The 18,464-nt window shown below is 41.2% G+C and overlaps 1 protein-coding gene across 6 annotated transcripts in view; it reads left to right on the forward strand.

Annotated features, from left to right (window-relative positions):
* The window catches only part of CC2D2B (coiled-coil and C2 domain containing 2B), a 94,563-nt gene extending 77,911 nt beyond the window's left edge, over positions 1-16,652 (forward strand). For 5 of the 6 annotated variants that reach the window (XM_027062707.2, XM_053207291.1, XM_053207294.1 and 2 more), the window contains 6 exons: positions 2,011-2,124; positions 4,232-4,366; positions 4,745-4,867; positions 9,440-9,498; positions 11,139-11,316; positions 13,632-16,652. In XM_027062707.2, coding sequence (XP_026918508.2) covers positions 2,011-2,124; positions 4,232-4,366; positions 4,745-4,867; positions 9,440-9,498; positions 11,139-11,316; positions 13,632-13,820 — 798 coding nt within the window. In that variant the 3' untranslated portion in view covers positions 13,821-16,652. The remainder of the gene's footprint in view (positions 1-2,010; positions 2,125-4,231; positions 4,367-4,744; positions 4,868-9,439; positions 9,499-11,138; positions 11,317-13,631) is intronic. The other variant, XM_053207292.1, reaches the window with a different exon arrangement.
* The last annotated feature ends 1,812 nt before the right edge of the window (positions 16,653-18,464 follow it).

Consider the following 18,464-nt stretch of genomic DNA (forward strand, 5'->3'; position numbering starts at 1 on the left):
TATTTAGTTGCTTATATATTGACTCTACACCCACACTCTGCACATATACATCCCAAGTTTAATCTCTTTGAATGAATAACTAGACTTGATTATTATTTATTTTTATGTAAAGTCAGCAAGCATTCAACAAATATTTTTGATTGAAAATTACTAGTATGATAGGAGCCTTAGAGAGGGACACTTTCCATCTGGAGCCAATGGTCCTGGTACTTATCTAGAATGTTTTAGAAGTTAGAGTTGAGCTGAAATGGATTTAGGGGGCACAGGGCTAACTTAATAGGTCACTGTCTTTTGGTAAGTGAGAACAAGGGAGACACAAGCATGTGGTTCCAGTGATTCAGTAGTTCAAATCTAGTAGAACTCAAAGAGGTCATTACCTGTAAACTCTTCTGAGACTCTCTCATCTAATCAAAATGTGTTCATGGGTATTATAATCCTGCAGAACATTGAAAGAGCCTCTAAAATAGCTAAAAAATAACCATAAAAATAACCATTCAGGCAAACACTAGTACTCTCGAGTCCCTCCCCACCCCCAACCACCAATCCAAACAATACCCATTACCGAGAGGTTATTACAAGTATAGGATTCCTCTTGGCTAATGTCTTCCCACTGACGTGAACTCTTTGGCCATGGGATGCCCATGATATATGACTATTAGACTGTCACAGGACAAGTGTTATTTTCTCCTTCCTAACACACAGTCTGTGGAGAAAAACAAACCTTGGTTCAAATCCCACTTCAACCACTTAAGAGCTTTGGGACCTAAGATAGATCATTTAGCTTCCTTGGACCTCGACTTCCTCATCTGTGTCATACAGAGGTTTTGAAAGGATAACATATATGCAGGCATCTGGAACTCCGTATGTTAGTTACCTGTTCTCACCTGTTCTCTCCTCCTCTTATGAAATCCAGTCAGGGCAACCTCCTTGGCCTGACAATGAAGACCACTCATACTCTGCCCTTCACTCTTCTGTTCACACTTTTCTTTGAGAGGAGCCATGTTACCATCCTCCCTAAACTCCATCCCTCACCACCATGTTCTGCCAGTGTGAACAGATGTGACCATATCAGTTATTAAAACACTGAAATGCTTTCATACAGAATGGTAAATAGTCACTTCCTGAGGTCCCACATCCCCCACCTCCCTGGCCACTACAGCCCTTTACAGAGGACTGTACTGAACTGGAAGGCACGCGTCCTGTCTAAATGTTGCAGCTGCTATTCAACAACAACAGACTTGCTGTATGAACATTTGGGCCCGTTTATGTTGTTAGATCTTCTGATTTTTTCAAGGGAAGCCGGAAATGCAGAGTTTTATATGAGCTCTCCCAATTTTAAAAAACATTCCAGGGCCAAACAAAAAACACACCTTTAGAGTAGAACTAGGTCATAGACCACCAGTCTGCCACCTCTGTCGTGCTTTTACTCTCTTGCAACAACTGTTTTACTAGGCACCCTATATTTGACTACACCCAGCCCCAACTGTCCAGCTTTTTTAGTTGAAGATGTTTCAATCATCTCCCTGACTGGGCCTCAACTCCAATCTCTTCCTCTCTATGACTTGAGAGCACCATATTGGTACATGACTCCATTGGCTCCATTGACCAAAGGATCCTTTCCCCTAAAAACTCTATGGGATTTCCTATCACATGAGGTTTTCTTAGAATATCAGTCCATATGTCCCGGTTTGCCCAGGGCAGTTTAATATTTGTCCTTAACAGAAACGTTCTAGATTGGACGATAAACTGTTTGGTCACTTGCACAGTATCCACATTAATTGCCCCACAGTAGAGTGACCCCTATATTCCAAGCTAGTGTTCTCGCCAGTGTTTTCAAAGGCAGAAGGTACCAGACCTTGCAGCTTTGCGGTCAGTCATCCCAGCGACCTGGCAAAAATATGTGTGTTTGAAGCTGGAGGGAGGAGAGGGGCCCCAAGTCTGTTGGATGTTTGCATTGCTTATCTTTCTCTTCCATTTTCTTCCGGCCTTGTTGCTTTTCTTTTGCCTTAGCGCTGCATCAGTTTGGCTATTGGGAATAAGGAAGAGCATGCCATACTGCTCTGTAATTTCTTTCTGTATTTTGGAAAGAAAGCTTTAGTCGTCCTGGGGACTTCAATGTTGGAAGTAAGTGCTGGTGTTAATATTTACATAGTGTAAACAAAACTAATCAACTTTCAGCTGTAAGTTTAAAAGACCTCAATCCCAATTTTCCTTCTTTTCACAAGCTAATGGGGGAATTTCATGGGCAACCAATGATTTAGTTAAGAGGATAATGTTGGTTCATCCAAATGACCACAGTGTAAAGAAAGGCTTTCCTTTCTTTTCTTTGTAAAACTGTACTAATAATAGTGCTACTTCATGGGGTTACTAAAATGTTAAGTTACATAGTGACTGTGTGGCACTGAGAATAGCACCTTGGTCCATGGTGAAAACTGAATAGTCACCACTTGGTGGTGGTGGTGGTGGGGGTCTAACAGTTATAGTGATGGCTGTAGGAGTTATTAACCATCACCACCACTATCATCTTTATAATTTTCTAATACTATATTTAAAGATCCTTAAGAAATACTTCTCCTTATTCTTCATTTCTCGCTTTTTAGTCATACAAGAAGTGGGCCTGCAATTTGAATTTACCTACTGACATTTTTACACCTTAATTATATACTCCTGCATTCATACCTCCAGAACACTATCTTCCTTTGGACTGTTTCTGTTTCTACCATGAATATCTTGATGAGGGTCAAGATTTCCAGTCTCGTTTTAGGCTTTGTGTTGTGATCACTTATTTCTCTATGTTTCCTTGGCATGGCTTATTATTTCTTTTAGCAGGCTAAAAGCTCGTGGTTAATTTCCCCCACGATCCCCCTGTGTAGGTTTAAGTGCCACTAGATGGCAGTAAACAGTCAACAGTATTTCAACAAATATTTGCATTTATGCCTGCGAGTCAACACCATGGGTGGTAGGTACTTCGGCTGTGTGTTTCACCTCAGCTCTGTGGTTGAGGCGAAGCCTCCCCCTTCCTGAAAAGAAGCCAAGCACAGTGATAAAGAACCAGAGCCTTGGAGAGACCAGGCACAGTGTTAAGAATATGTGTTTGGGGGGTCAAAGAGCGGTTGAAAACCCAGCAATGCCATTTACTAACTGTATAGTCTCAGCCTTGTTTACTTACTTTTCTGAACCTCAGTTATCTTCCCCATAAATAGGACTATATGGTTACACTACACAAGCCCTTCAACCTCTGACTCTATCTGAAAGATGAGCGTAATGATCAACCCTACCTCAAAGAATTTGGAGTGAATGCAAGTGAAAAATTTAGTGTGAATGCTGAGCATGGTGCCTGGTGCACATATTCCCATTAAGTGTTCAATAGTCTTTATTATTACCTGAAATTGTTATTCTTTGCTAATAAAACTTTGCACTTAAAACGGTATGTTAAGAACAGAATAATAACATAATGACTACTTTTATTCCTCAGATGGTCCCCTGTATACTTTCTCTCTAGCCTCCAATGCCAGATCTTATGCTCAAAATTAACTTAATGACCTTTTAACTTCACTTGGCTTTTTCAGAGCCTTCGGCAAGTGTCCATTTCCTAAATTCAGTCCCCAAGTATATTCCACTCAAAGCAGGGCTGGCCTATATAGTGCTTTGTGCATTAGACCAAAGTGTCCCTACCTTAAAACACTTCAGGGGCACCTTGGGTGGCTCAGTTGGATAAGCATCCTTCAGCTCGGGTCATGATCTTGTGGTTCGTGGGTTCAAGCCCCGCATCGGGCTCTGTGCTGACAGCTCAGAGCCTGCTTCAGATTCTGTCTCCTCTCTCTCTGCCCCTCCCCCGCTCGCACTCTGTCTCTGTCTCTCAAAAAATGAATAAACATGTTAAGAAAAATTAAGAAAAAAAAACACTTCAGTGCTAGCTGTTGGGAAATTGTCAAAACATACTGATTTTTCTAGAGCAACATGTTTCATTGCTGTGAGGGTAAACCTTACAGGGCTGCACATGGCAGCACCAGCTCAGAAGTTCTCTCATTTGAATCCTCATGCTAGCCTGGGCCTGAGGAGTTCTAGAGCTTTAGCTTTTTTCCTTTTCAGAAAGACTTTGAAGACTCCCCCCAAAAAGACTTGTAGAACTCAAAGATATCATATACTTACATTACAATTTCCACATACAAAAATGAGTTGAATCAACCACCTGCCAAAAATGACGTTAACCATCTTTTTCCTCACACAGGGGCAAGTAGCTTATGTATTAACTCAAGAAACTGATGAATATTTGCTTTGGAATCCATTAACTGGGCAATGTCATAAGCAGTTTGACCCATTTTGTCCCTTACAAAGTGTGGACTGTTTGTTTGATGATGGAAATGTAAGTATCTGGGGAAAGAAGCCTTATTTGGAGTTAATATCCTCAAGAGTCAGGCATTTCTCCTCTACTCTGGCTCTACATTAGAACCATGTGGACTCTGAAGAAAATACAGATGTTCAAGTAGAATCCCTGGGTTATGGAGCCAGGGATTCTTCAATCCCTAAAGTTCCCCAGGTGATTCTGTAGTGCCTCCAAGTTTGAGAACCAGTGATCAATCTAATGTTCACATGCCCTTGGAATCTCTACCTCCTACCTCAGAACCTCCCTTGGCTTCTACCTTCGCTGGGTAGTAGGGCTGTAAACTTTTTCTCCATCCTAACCAGTAGGGGCTTTGTGCTCCCATGTGCCTATACCGATTTTATGTTAATGTTTTAATAGGTCTGGTTTAATATTCAACACAATAATACGCCAATGGCTGTACATTTTGACTATTCAAAAGAAAGTTTCTGGAAACAGTTGCTTCCAAAAGATTTCCAAGGGACACACGTACAAAGCATACAGGTAAAACTAAATTCTTCTCAGGTGTGTCTGTATGAAAGTTACCATCGGTTCTAATCTTTACCAGTTGTGCCAGCTCTCGTTATGTTTATACAGCTGATTGCAGACTGAGTGATTTGGCAAAGCTAATAAAATCTAGTTTTCTCTGCCATCCAGCCTGAGTTTGGGCTACTCCTATCATACTCCTCTACTTGCAGAAAAGAGGAATTGAGAAGAAGGCATCATCTTCAAAGTGAATGTAGATTTTAAAGGGAAAAAATGTAAATGTTTATTCTAAAACTGAAAATATAATGTCAAGATGGTGTCGTAAGTTTACCTTGACCTAGCCCTCTGCTCCACATCCATGGTAATGATAAAATAAAAAGATTGAAAAAGAAAAGGTTTACCTGGGCTCCAAACCATGACAATGATCTCATGGAGTAGAAACAGGACAGAAATACTAGCAATGAGTAGGGCTGAATGAAGGACGGCAACAAGGGCTGAAAACGGTTCGTGAAATCCAGGGGACCGGGCCAGCCTCACTTTTCGAAGCTAGGGATTGGGATGGGTCCCCCTGCGTCACTACTCTCAAAAGAAGATGGAGAAGAAAAGCTGCAGACCCAGTGCCAGGAAAACCGAGGCAGGGGTGGAAGCACAGACCTGAGGTCAAGAACGACGGAATTACCAGGTGGCTCAGCCAGTGGATCTGTGGTGCACGTGACGTCCCTTTGTGAAGGACCCCAAATTCCACTTCAGTGGCTGTTTCTGGATCGAGGCCCCTGGCATGGCAAGGTGCAGGCAATTACAAAATCCATAAACTAAGAGCTATGAGCCGAGAGGAAGTGAAAGTTAAAAGAAGATAGTGGAAAATACAGTAGAAAAATCGGCAGAAAACAGTTCATAGAAGCAGAAACTTGAATGCTCAATCTCACAATCAGGAAAATACAATTTAAAACAACAAAGCGCCTCTTTACATGGTTAAGATTGGCAAAAAAAAATTTAAGTATGATCATACCAAGTGCTGGCAAAGAGGAGAAGTGGTGGGAGGGTAAATTGCTGTAAGTGCTCTGGAAAGCAGTGTGACGAGATCTGATAAAGCTGAAGATGCTCAACCTTGATCCACCCGTTCATCTTCTCAGCATATACCCTAGAGGAGCATGCACAGGAAGGCAGCGAGTACAACAGTGTTCTTTATAGAATTGCTTGAAATAGGGGAAAAAAATGAGAAAAGAATTCATCAACCAGAAAAAGAATACATGAGTTGTGAAGTACTCATAGTATGATTTCTTCTACGTAACAGAAGAAAAAAAAGTATGAACCAACTTACACTAGTTCTCAACTTGACTGTACATCCATTACATCAGAGTCGCTGAGGGTGGGACATACACACCCATGTTATCTAAAGCTCCCCGGGTGATTCCAATGTGCAACTGAGGTTGAGAGTCATTGATCTAGAGCTATGCGTATCAACAGGAATGAATATAAAACAAAGTAATGTCAAGCAAAATGAAAAATATATGAAATGACACATAATACAAAATCACTTATATAAAGTTTGAAAATGATGTGCTGTTTATGTATATATAGACACGTATTGATGGTGTAAAAGCATTCCTAGAAATGATACATACCAAATTTAGGTTAAAGGTGACCTTTGGAGAGAGGAAAAAAAGGAATGAGGTCGGGGAGCAACATACAAAGTACTTCAAGTCTGTAATGTTTTACTTCTTTTCAAAAAATCTAAAACAAATATGCAAGAATGCAAAGGTGAGATGTAGCTAAGTGGTAGGTATGATGGGTGGATTTTCATTACCTTGTTCTCTATGCTCATCTATATATTTGAGCCATTTCACAAAATCAGAAGGAATGCATGGAAGTTACAGAGAGGGGATCATACAGTACCAAACTGTACAAAGAATGTCTCTCCCTTTCAACATCTCTTTCCCACTCCCTAAGAAATAAACACTGTTAGTAGTTACTTGTGCATCCTTCTAAACATTCTCCGTGTGATGCAAGCATGCGTATATATGTATACATATTTCCTGTTGTAAAGTCATTTGAAAGAAGGGGAAGTGTAGTTATCTCTCTAGAGCAAACAACATTTTCAGCATCCACAGGCCATGCCTTGCTTTTCCCATCCCAAAGTTGCAACTGATGTATTGCCGCCTCTGGCAGCGAGGTGACATATTTAGAGATGAGGGTTTTTTTGTTTACTGTTAATCATTCTATTAGGGCTTCAGTGAAATGTTGCTTGTGTGCCTGAGCTATGTGAGGCATCAGTACCACAAGGAAAACATGTGTCTCAGTATTGCCAGGACTTGTGTTCTCAAGGAGGAAAGAGAAGGGAGCAGGCAATTGCAGGACAGAGTGGTAAATGCAATCACTGAAGAAATGAGTGTGCTTTTGGGAGTGTGCAGCAGAGGGCCTGAGGGGAAGGACAGCTCCTGGGGCTTCCTGGGTAAAAAGCAGTGACCAGCAGAGTGAGGAAGGTGAGCAGGAACTGGCCTGGAGGAAGGTCGGAATAGAGAATAGTCCCGGCAGAGGAGAGGGCACAGCAGGCATGACGACCAGCGGGTGCAGGCAGGTGTCTGTCAAGGAGCTAAAAGGCCAGCTTGGCTTCGGCCAGGGGGTGAGCAAGACAAGCTCAGGGGTGAGCAGAGTCCTGGTAAGGACATGGGCGCCTGTCCTCAGGACAGTCAGAAGCTAACATCACTAAGGCAAGGGCTGCCGTGATCAAAATTGTAGTTTTTAAAAGCCACTCTGCCCAAGTATGGAAACAAAACCTTTTGTCATGTCGAATCTATAAATATAAAACCCAGTATTGCATTTGACTTGCATCTCTATTCTTTCTTGTGGATTAATGGCCCTCAATCTTCTGTCTTGCAACACACATCCCAAAATAAACCACTATCTGTGGTGAACACTTGTTTTTTGTCACAATTGTGAACCCAAATTTGAGTGTGTAAGATGAGCATGTGGGTACTCAAGGATGAAGTTAACAGGGAGATCCTCTTGAATTTTTAAAAGATACGAATTCCCTGAAAGAAAGGGCCTTTGCCAAAGAAAGCAAGTGGACTAACACCTCATAAACTTATCGAGTTAACGTTAACCCAGGCCTCTTTTTCAGGCCTGAAGGTGGCCTAACTAATCCACTAGTTACCTGACGGAGGGAGGGGCCGGGGAGAGGAGTGGGGGCCTTGGAGGGTTACACAGTGGTTGGTGGCAGCAATAAAGGCATTCAGGTTACCTGTGCTGTCTGGGACAGCTGGTGGCCCTGCAACATGACATTGGAGTTCATAGTTTCCTTTTTCCAGTGTCTCCCCTCTCCTGGAGGAATCTGTTGTGGGGAAACTCCCTGTGCCTGGGACTGTTGTCTAATCTATCCATGGTGGCATCAGAACCCTGGCAGACGGCTGGGCCTTGCCCTGTGAGTTTCTAATTCAGCGGGTACCACATGGGGGCTGAGAATTTGTATCTCTAACAAGTTCCCAGGTGTGAGGTTGCTGGTCCAGGGGCCACACTTCTGGAACCACTGGCTTAGATCATCACCTGACAGACTGAATCTTCTCAATCACTCTTGAAATATTCTAGCCCCTAGAGGTCTGAAAACTGTTGCCCTCTTATTGCACAAGCCTCCTTCCGCCCATGTCCCTATCTCTACAGCTACCTCTATTTCTCAGTTCAGGAATGCTCAAAATAAAAATGCCCAAGCCCAGCCCCTCTGTCTTGTCCATGTGAGCCCTGCAGGGAGGGACATGCACACAAAGACCTGGCTCCTGCCAGCTGGAAGAAAAGGATATTCAACCAAAGAAGGAAGATAACAAACCATGTTAAAAGAGTGGTAGGGCGCCTGATTTGGTTCAGTCGGTTGCGCGTCTGTGCACGTCGGTTGGCTCAGGTCATGATCCCAGGGTCATGGGATTGAGTCCTGTGTGGAGCTCTGCACTGAGTGTGGAGCCTGCTTGGGATTCTCTCTCTCTTTCTCTCTCTCTCTGCCTCTGCCCCTCTCTCCTGCTCATGCCCTCTCTCTCTCTCTCTCTCTCTCTCTCTCTTTCAAAAATTTTTTCAAAAAATGAAAGAGTAGTAGTAATAATACCTGATTTTATTGAACGATATGTGCCAGGCTTTGCATACATTACTTTATATCAAAATCTTCACAAGACCCTAGGGAAGTAAGTACTATTATTGTCCCTCTCTTAAAGATGTGGTATCGGAGACTTGGAGAAGTTAAGGGACTTCACCAAGGCCACGGTTGATAAGTGGACGAGACTAGTGCAGGTGCCAAAGATTTTCTGGTATAACCAATAAGCATGTCAAATGTTTGTTTGAATAAATGAATGTGGCCAGCAGACCTGTCTTACCCAGGAAAAATACCTTGTAAATCCACTCCTCATCCCGCGCTCTGGTGAAGTAATACTAAAATCAAAGGAAACACTGTGATCTGTGTTTTACCTTTGTGCTTCTGTGGTGGAGTGCTTTTGCCACATGAAAGTGGTTTGGGTTCCCCTCATTATAATTAGCACTCCAGGGGTGACTGTGATGTCAAAGTGGTCTCCCTAGAATCTTTTATAACTTTCAGTTGTCTATGTGTTTCAGCCTGAGGAAATAATTTATTGTGAGACTAATAAAAGCATGATAGAAGATCTAAAGAACAGGTATGACCTTTATTTATATATTACGATTACTACGTTTTCTCCCTAATCTCTTGCTCCTTTCAGTTCTCCAACCCAGGCTCTCAAAATACCTATTAGATTCAGCAATAGAAGCAAGAGATGGAGATTATGGTAAGTGTCTTCCACTGAGTCATTGACTTTTGGTCCGTGCATCAAAAAGCAGTCCCTCTGCCATTCCAGGACACTCCTTACAAAAGACCATCTAAGTTAAAAAGTGGTTGCCTCTGGAAAATATTGTAGGGCTACTGCTGGGAAGTTCTCAACACAGACACCTGTTGAAGTTATGGTAACAATAATGCAGTAACTAATACTTCTTGAAAGGAAATGAAGGTAAATGGCCCACCACTTGGAGTATGGAAAAAACATCCAAGTTGGGTGGTAGAAACATCAATATTGTCCCTCATCGGCACTCCCCCCTTCCCCAAACACACACACGTCCCAAGGAGTTGTTCGGTCAAGCTGAACAAGTTTGTCAAAGTCACAAACTTTACAGCAGGGCTTGCTCCTACTCCAAATGTGTCAGAAGCTTCTAGATCTTACTGTCTCCAGTGACTCATGCTGACATAGCAGGCTGCCATATAAGCCCCTACCAACTAATCAAAACAAAACATAACAAATAATATTGCCACTCCCTTCTCTCACTAGTACACAACTCCCACCTCTTATTTCCTTCCTTCTTCCCCAGTTCTTAACAAAAAAAGGAAGGAATGGAGTAGAGAAATGATTCCAACTTCTGGTTTTCATCAGAATCACTTCTAGAACTATTTTAAAAAATAGATGCCAGGATCCCAGACCAGACCTGTTGAATCAATACCTGAAGGTGAAATATGTTGATAAAGCCCTACAAGTAGTTCTGATGCTTAGCCGCTTCTGGGACTCTGCAAACCCCAAAACTACTCAGTCACACTACAGACTCAGCCAGGAGGAAATTCCCAGTGGCTTTTTGTTTTTAAGCACACAGTGATTCTGTGTAAAGATGAGGCTTCTCAAGGGGGCCCCGTCAACCAGCGTACACTGTCCCTGGAATAATCTACCAGCAGGCACTGTTCTAGGGGCTGAATACAAAGGCACAAATCTCTGCCTTTATGGGGTGTACATTCTAGCGGGGGAAACTGATCGTCATACTTATCAGTCTGTGCCTCATTTCCTTCCAACCATGCTTGCTGTATTAACTAATCTAATAAATCCATCCCTGCTGACATCACCCAGACCAGATATCTGAACTTTCATAAATGCAGTTTCTTGGAAACACAATATTTTATGACAGAGGAGGGCCCTGGAGAATGGGGATGTCAGTCCAGTGATCAGACAGTAGACGTTGTCACATCACACCCAGTAGGCAGCTGTCTACACACAGGTAACCAGAAAAGAGATGTGCCTTTGAGATCCAACTGTTGGCTCTCCTGGGAAGCTTCTTGCTTTCCCAAGCCAAGCAAGTGCCTGCTTCTCCCCAACTTGATTAATGTGAATGATGGTAGATATCCTTAGCCATGAAGGTCTGGTTCATCCTAAATAAAATTTAAAAAAATATGCTTGCACTTGAGTAAAGTGACAACACTCTTATCACGTTTATTACATGAATTGTAATTTGTCATAAAATAACCTTTGCATTTTTACTTTAGGATTGAGAGGACTCTGAAATGTAAAATGATGGAATGGCGACCTAAACAGCCAACACGCTGGAATCGACAATGTACTTATATTTTGCAAAAAATCCTTCCTAAGCTAGAACTTGGCACTGGAAGCTTTGTTTTATCTGAAGAAGAGGGTGAATTTGAAAGACTACTCCAATTTTATTGGGTATGTGTATGATTTAGTGCATTAATGACATTTGTTGTATCTATGTTGTTAATTGCTAGGGAATAGTAATCTTCAATATCCCTGAAATGCTTTTTTATCTTGATCCTAGACAACAGATGATAAGGCATTAAAATACATTTATTTGTAGACTAAGCAATTTCAAATAGACTGAACAACTATTACCATGACCACACTGCATGACATTTTCTTGATATGTTTTATGTTATATAGCCACAAAGTTTGGAAAAAGAGATGAAAAAAAAAAGTAACCTGTAAATAAGAAATTGAAAAATGATCTCTGGATGGTAGCAATAGACTAGATTCTCTGTCCTTGGTTCTGGGCAAGAGGACTCCAGGCAAGCTTTGATACCTTTCACATGCAAAATACTCCCAAATTTCTGTATCCAGCCTGGTCTTCTTTCCTGACCTCCTTTCTTATATATTTGCCAACACATTTGTCATCATCTTGGTTGGTTAAAAGGTATCTCAAACTCAACAAGTTTATAAACAGACATGGTGGGCATTTGGTATATTGTTTTTCCCCTACCTACCACCAGCTCTTGACATCCTGTCACTGACTCTTCCCTGTGAATTGATCCAATGGGTTTTTGAAAGCCCCAGCCTCCCAAGAGTGAGATTCTTTCCCCCTACCATCTTGTAGACGACACATTTTCTAGGGAAACCCTCTGAGAGAAGAAAAGAAGGAATCTGTCTGGAGTTAAGTACTTAAGCTGTCAAAGAGGGATCTGTGGGTGCTATTTATTCATGAATAGGGAGGAAGTTGCTTTTATTTGCATTAAAAAAACAGAATTAGTGGTAAACAGATAAGCAAAGCAATATAAACCGAGGTTAATATAAGCCAAGGTTTAAAACGTGTACTTTCTTTGTAAAATTATCTACTTAGTAACACATAATCATAAACCTGAGCTTAATCTTGTGGTTTGGATTCAAACCCCGGTTCAACCATTTATCACTAGTTTTGACCAAGTTACCTAACTCCTTTATACTTTCCACCCCACTGGGCAAGATAAACAGGGATAAAAATAGTTAATCTGGTTTGTGGTTCTGGTGAGGATTAAATGAGCTGCTACTTACCACAGCACCCAGCACTTAGCAAGTGTTCAGATGTTTATTATTATTTGTATTACATGTGACAGGCCTTGTGTTAGGCACTGGGGTTATGACCGTAAACAAGACAGATACAATCTTGTGCATTCACAGAAACTACAGGCTAATGAGACAGACCAGAAAACATGTAATTGCAGTCTAGTTTACGAAGTAAGTTAGGGAAGGACAGCATCCTATTGCAACCACATGGGAAGAACACATGAACAGATTTAAGGATCAAGAAAAGCCTCCTGAAGTAAGCAATCTAAGGCTTGAAAGAGGTTTCTGATTGTTATCTGCGTCTTATTAAATAGATAATTTTACATAGGACCATGTACCATAATCCTTTAATCCTGTCACACAGTTGTCACTTAATAAATATAAATTGAATCAGTGTTAAATAAATTCTTCCATAATGCTCACTTAAATACCTCATTTGTAGGACCAAGTAATATTCCCATTGGCAGTTTGCTATTCTAGAAAGGGTGCACGTATTTGGAGTGTTAAGTGTGAGGGCTGTGGTATCTGGCTTTGTTCCTCTCTCCCTGGGAAGTGGGAATTATAGTAGAGATAACCTCATAAGGTTATTTGAGGATTAAATATGTATGTGAAGCATTTAGTACTGTTCCTGGAACACGGTTGATGAAGTTTTGGGGGTGATAGTGGGGTCTGTGGGGTCCACAGGCAACGGCCAAGAAAGAATTCTTGAAGATGTCTTTGGTGCAAAAAGGTTATTTTTTAAAGCATGGGGACAGGACCGGTGGGCAGAAAGAGCTGCCCCAGGAGCAGGAGGAGAGACTGGTTATATACTCTGGAGTGGGGGAGGTAGAGTCCAGGGGAAGTTTCCAGTGAGATTTTCATATGCTAAAGAAGACTCATGAGATACTGGAGGCCTAGCTATTGTCAAGCTAAGGTTGTTTTTCCCTCTAGCAAAGCATTAACATTAAGATAGCAGGGAGTTCCTGGAGAAACATTTTACTCCGCCAGCCTCAAGTGTTTGTCAATGGGCTGCAGGTTATAAGGAAATTTAATTCCATCTACCATTTTCTTCTGCCTTTGTTTCCCACATCAATTGTAAGCACCTAGAAAATAACATTACTTCGTGACAACCATTTTTTGAGGCTTCTGTAATATTTTTGCATACAATAATTCCTGACTGCCTACATGCCTGTAGCATGGGTTTACATGTTATTCTGTCTTTTGTCTAGGTCACAGGATTTCCTATGCAGATGCCATACACTGATGTGCAGTCAATTATTGACGCTGTGTATCAAACTGGAATTCACCTTTCTGAATTTCCCCAGACAGAATTTGCTCTAGCTGTATACATTCACCCATACCCAAACAACATATTATCTGTGTGGGTCTATTTGGCTTCCTTAGCTCGACATGAGTGAAAAGGAAGAAGGAAAAAGGAAAAAAATATATATACAGGCCATGGGCCCCTCGCCCAAAGCAATCAAGACTTTTCCGGTACTTTAGATTTTGCTACTTATCCTCAAATCCAGCCAAATGTGAGCCCGATTGTTGGTTCTCTTATAGAGTTAGGCACCATGGAGACCCACTCCCTGAACCTTTGAGAATGAGTCTAGATGACCTCCCGACCTCTTCAAGGAAAACACTTCAGTCAGTCTGGTGGCCTTCGGTCACTGTCTACAGTGGGTCTTATCATGGGAAAGAAGCAATTCTGGCCCCTACCTTTTAAGCCAGTATTACTCAAATCGTAGGCGTCACACCAGCTCAACTGAATCACCTGGAGACCATTGTTGAAAATGCAAATCCCCACATCCCCCTAAGACCTACTGAATGGGAACCTTTGGGAGTGGAGCTCCAGAACCCACATTATTTTAAACAAGCTCCCTAGATCATTCTGATGACCTGTTAAGAGTGAAAACCCCGCCTTATAGAATGTTGTCATTACCAAAGTGAGGCTGGTACTTTTGATGCGGGTTCTGATGCAATTCCAGGTAGAAGATACTCAAGTACAAACTCCAGGTCATTGCCTCTCCAAAGATTATTTCACTGGTTAAGAGTAAAAGAAAAATCTGCCAGGTGGGGCTGAGGGCTGAGGTCAACTTCTGGGGCCTCGTAAAAGTTTTCACTTGGCATGCTACTGACCTGAAGTTCTTTCAGCTCCTAGTATTTGGAAGGGCTTCCCAAGAAGCTCTAACATGCTTTCCCGATTCTGTGAGAAAGGGAGAAAATGGTCTTACCAAATCTCAGGGCTCCTTTTCTCCTTAGTGAGGAGTCCGCCATTTTGCCTCTCGCATTTTTCTGCTGCTTTCCTTTCCCAGCAGTGACTCCAAGGAGGCCTGTCTAGATCCTAGGAGCCTTGAGAGAGAGTGGACAGGGATCTAAGTCAGAAGCGCTGTATTTTCTTCTATTTGGTTGTTCTGTGCTTCACTGAGAAAAGTATTTATACAGTTTACTTAAATGTTGCATAATTACTTACTCTAAAAAAAAAACAAAACCAAAAGTACAGATTTCCAAAGGTTGATGAAAGCTTTTTTTGTATGAGGTAAAAACAGGAGAAAGAAAATTCACCTCTCCCACAAGCTGGAGTTTCTTGGGTCACTCTCACAAGCAGAGATCCCCCCAAATACATCCCCAGGGACTCCTCAGTCTGAATTCTGTCCTGCAATGCACCTGCATGGGCTGGTGCCAGGGAAGACCTCATTTATGTGCAGTGATGTTAGTCTTGGACGAAACTTGTGACTACCTAAGTAAAATAGTAGAGATGTGGGTGGAGAGAACGCTTTTTCTCCAAGGTTAAAACCTAAGTGTGTGTATCCCCTAGCTGATCAGAATTTTTGTTCTTATTTGAATGTTCTATGAAGTTTTGTTATTAGCAAGTCAACCATATTGATTGGGGTAGCAATAAATGATGTCTATGGAAAGACAATGTTGACAAAAAAATACTGAACTCACGCAGTTCATTTCTGTGGCACCTTCAATATTTACATAACTATTTGGTTAGTCATTTATGGTTTTCAAATTGATAGGCCACTTAAGAGTTAGGTAGAAAGTATTCATAGGCAAGCATAGAGAACCCTTCTGTATCATATGGGTTTTTTTGCAGGTGTTTGGATTTCTCAACTAAAATTTTTTCCCTAAAATTTTGAAACTGTGTAATGAACCATTTTTTCATTTGTCTATTTTAAAAATATGTGATTTTATTTTTAAATTTTTATTTTAATTCCAGTTAGTTAACATACAGTACTTTATTATTAGTTTCAGGTGTACAATATAGTGATTCAACCCTTCCATATATCACCTGTTGCTCATTGTGTCAAGTGCAGTCCTTAATCCCTATCACCTATTTAACCCGGTCCTGCACCCACCTCCCTTCTGCTAACCATCAGTTTGTTCACTATAGTTAAGAATCTGTTTCTTGGTTCGTCTCTCTCTCTCTCTCTCTCCGCATTGCTCATTTGTTTTGTTTCTTAAATTCCACATATGAGTGAAATCATATGATATTTGTCTTTGTCTGACGGGCCTATTCCACTTGGCAATATACTGTCTAGCTCCATCCGTGTAGTTGCAAAGGGCAAGATTTCATTCTTTTTTTATGGCTGAATAATAAATATTCCATTGCATATATATACCATATCTTCTTTATCCATTCATCAATCAATGGAAACTTGAGCTGCTCTCGTATCATGCCCATTATAAGTAATGCTGCTATAAACATCAGGGTGCATGTATCCCTTTGAATTTGTATTTTTGTATTCTTTGGATAAATACCCAATAGTGTGGTTGCTGGATTGTACGGTAGTTTTTTGTTTTTAAATATTTATTTATTTTTGAGAGGGTGGGAGCAGAGAGGGAGACACAGAATCTGAAGCAGGCTCCAGGCTCTGAGCTGTCAGCCCAGAGCCCAACAAGGGACTCAAAACCACAAACTGCAAAATCATGACCTGACCCAAAGTTGGAGGTTTAACCAACTGAGCCACCCAGGCTCCCTGGGTAGTTCTATTTTTAACTTAAAAATACATGATTTTATTTTTTTATATTAAAAAAATTTTTTTAATGTTTATTTTTGAGAGAGACAGAGAGAGAGAGAGAGACAGTGTGAGTGGAGGAGAGGCAGGGAGAGAGGAAGACACAGACTCTGAAGCAGGCTTCAGGCTCCGAGCTGTCAGCACAGAGCCCGATGAGGGGCTCGACCTCACAAACTGCAAGATCATGACTTGAGCGGAAGTCGGACACTTAACTGACTGAGCCGCCCAGGTGCCCTCAAAATACGTGATTTTAAATGTAACATAATTTTAAAGTTCTTTAAATCATTCCACAAATAATAATGGAGCCTCCATTATGTACCAGATACTTCAGTATGTGCTGGAGTACAGCAGTGAAAAGACAAAGTTCCTGCCCCTGTGAAGGTTACATTCTTACAGGGAAACAGACCATAAGCAAATAAACAGTAAGTAAGTTAGATAATTTCAGTGTGTACTGAGTGCTGTAAAGAAAGCAAGCAGGATGGCCTGATGGAGAAGGACTTCAGTGGGGACGGAGGGTATAAGTAGAGTAGTCAAGGAAGTCCTCTCTAAAGAGATAATGTTACAGCCAAGATTTAGAAGATGATTTATCGACTAGAATTTCATTTGGTTGCATGGAACAGAAACCTAACCGCAGCCTCCTAACCAAATAGGGATTACTTTTTCACATAACTGCCAAGCCCAAAGGAGGAAGTCCAAGTCCATGCAGTGACTCTGTAATGTCACAGGTGTACTAGTCTTCATCCATCTTTTCGGCATCTCTAAGGAGGCTTCTGTCCACTAGCTTAGTGGCTCTCAAACTTGCTTAAGACCCACCTGAACAGTAGTTGACAAAGACAGCTGGGCCCTACCCTCAGAATTTCTGATTCAGTGGGTCTGGGTTGGGACCTGGTAATTTGTCATTATAACAAGTTTCCCAGGTGATGCTGAGACTGCTGATCTGAGGACCACACCTTGAGAACCTTTGCTTTAGCCTCACAACCATTTCCATGGCAAAAAAACGCAGAAAGAGAAGGGAAAGTTAAAGGATGCAGCTGGTGTAGCTCCTTTAAAATGCTTCCCAGGAGGCCATGCCTAGTAACTTCCACTTATATCCCAGTGACCAGAATTGTATCACTCCTAGTGATACAGTGGAAGCTGGGAGGTCAAATATTTTAAATGAGATACTGCTATCCCAATAAAATCAGTGTCCTGTTGGTGAGGAGGAAGGGGAGGGTGGTTTATTGGGTAGGCATTTGTGGAGAGGAAGCCAGTCATGCAAACCTATATCAAAAGTATATCAGGCAAAAAAAAAAAAAAAAAAAAAAAAAAGCCTATCAGGCAGAGGAAACTGCAATTGCAAAGTCCTTGTGTCCAGAAAGAGACTTACATAGGGAGGGGACAGTAGAGGCACATAATGTTGGAGAGGTGGTCAAAGATCAGATCACAGAAGTCATGGTAAGGAATTCATATTGTATTTGAAGTACAATAGCAAATCATCAAAAGGTGTTAAGTAACTGAATAAAATATTTTTCTCTTTTATATTTGAGATTATTTCAAAAGTTATTTTTACAGATATTCATTACAAGTGCATAAATGTGATCATATTTTTTAAATGCAGCCTTTTTTTTTTTTTTTTTGCTTAGGTCCCTGTTCCATTGTTCTCCCCTCCCCTTTCCTCCATCCACATTATTCATCCGGCTCACCTGCTTAGTAACAAAGTATGCATCCTTCCACTTACCATCATTCTCAAATACACATATGGACATATATATGTGTGTATGTATATGTTCCTGTTTTATAAAAATGGGACCATATTCTGTATGCTTTTCTATATGTTGCTTTTCTTTTTCAAAAATACTAGAAAAAGCTCCCAGTAAACAAATTCATTTTTCTCATTAAAGGATCCATAGCATTATTTTTTTTTATTAACTTGTTTTATTTTTTATTTTTTTAAATTTACATCCAAATTAGTTAGCATATAGTACAACAATGATTTCAGGAGTAGATTCCTTAGTGCCCCTTACCCATTTAGCCCATCCCCCCTCCCACAACCCCTCCAGT

The sequence above is a fragment of the Acinonyx jubatus genome, chromosome D2, assembly GCF_027475565.1.
Source record: "Acinonyx jubatus isolate Ajub_Pintada_27869175 chromosome D2, VMU_Ajub_asm_v1.0, whole genome shotgun sequence".
Lineage (NCBI taxonomy): Eukaryota > Metazoa > Chordata > Mammalia > Carnivora > Felidae > Acinonyx > Acinonyx jubatus.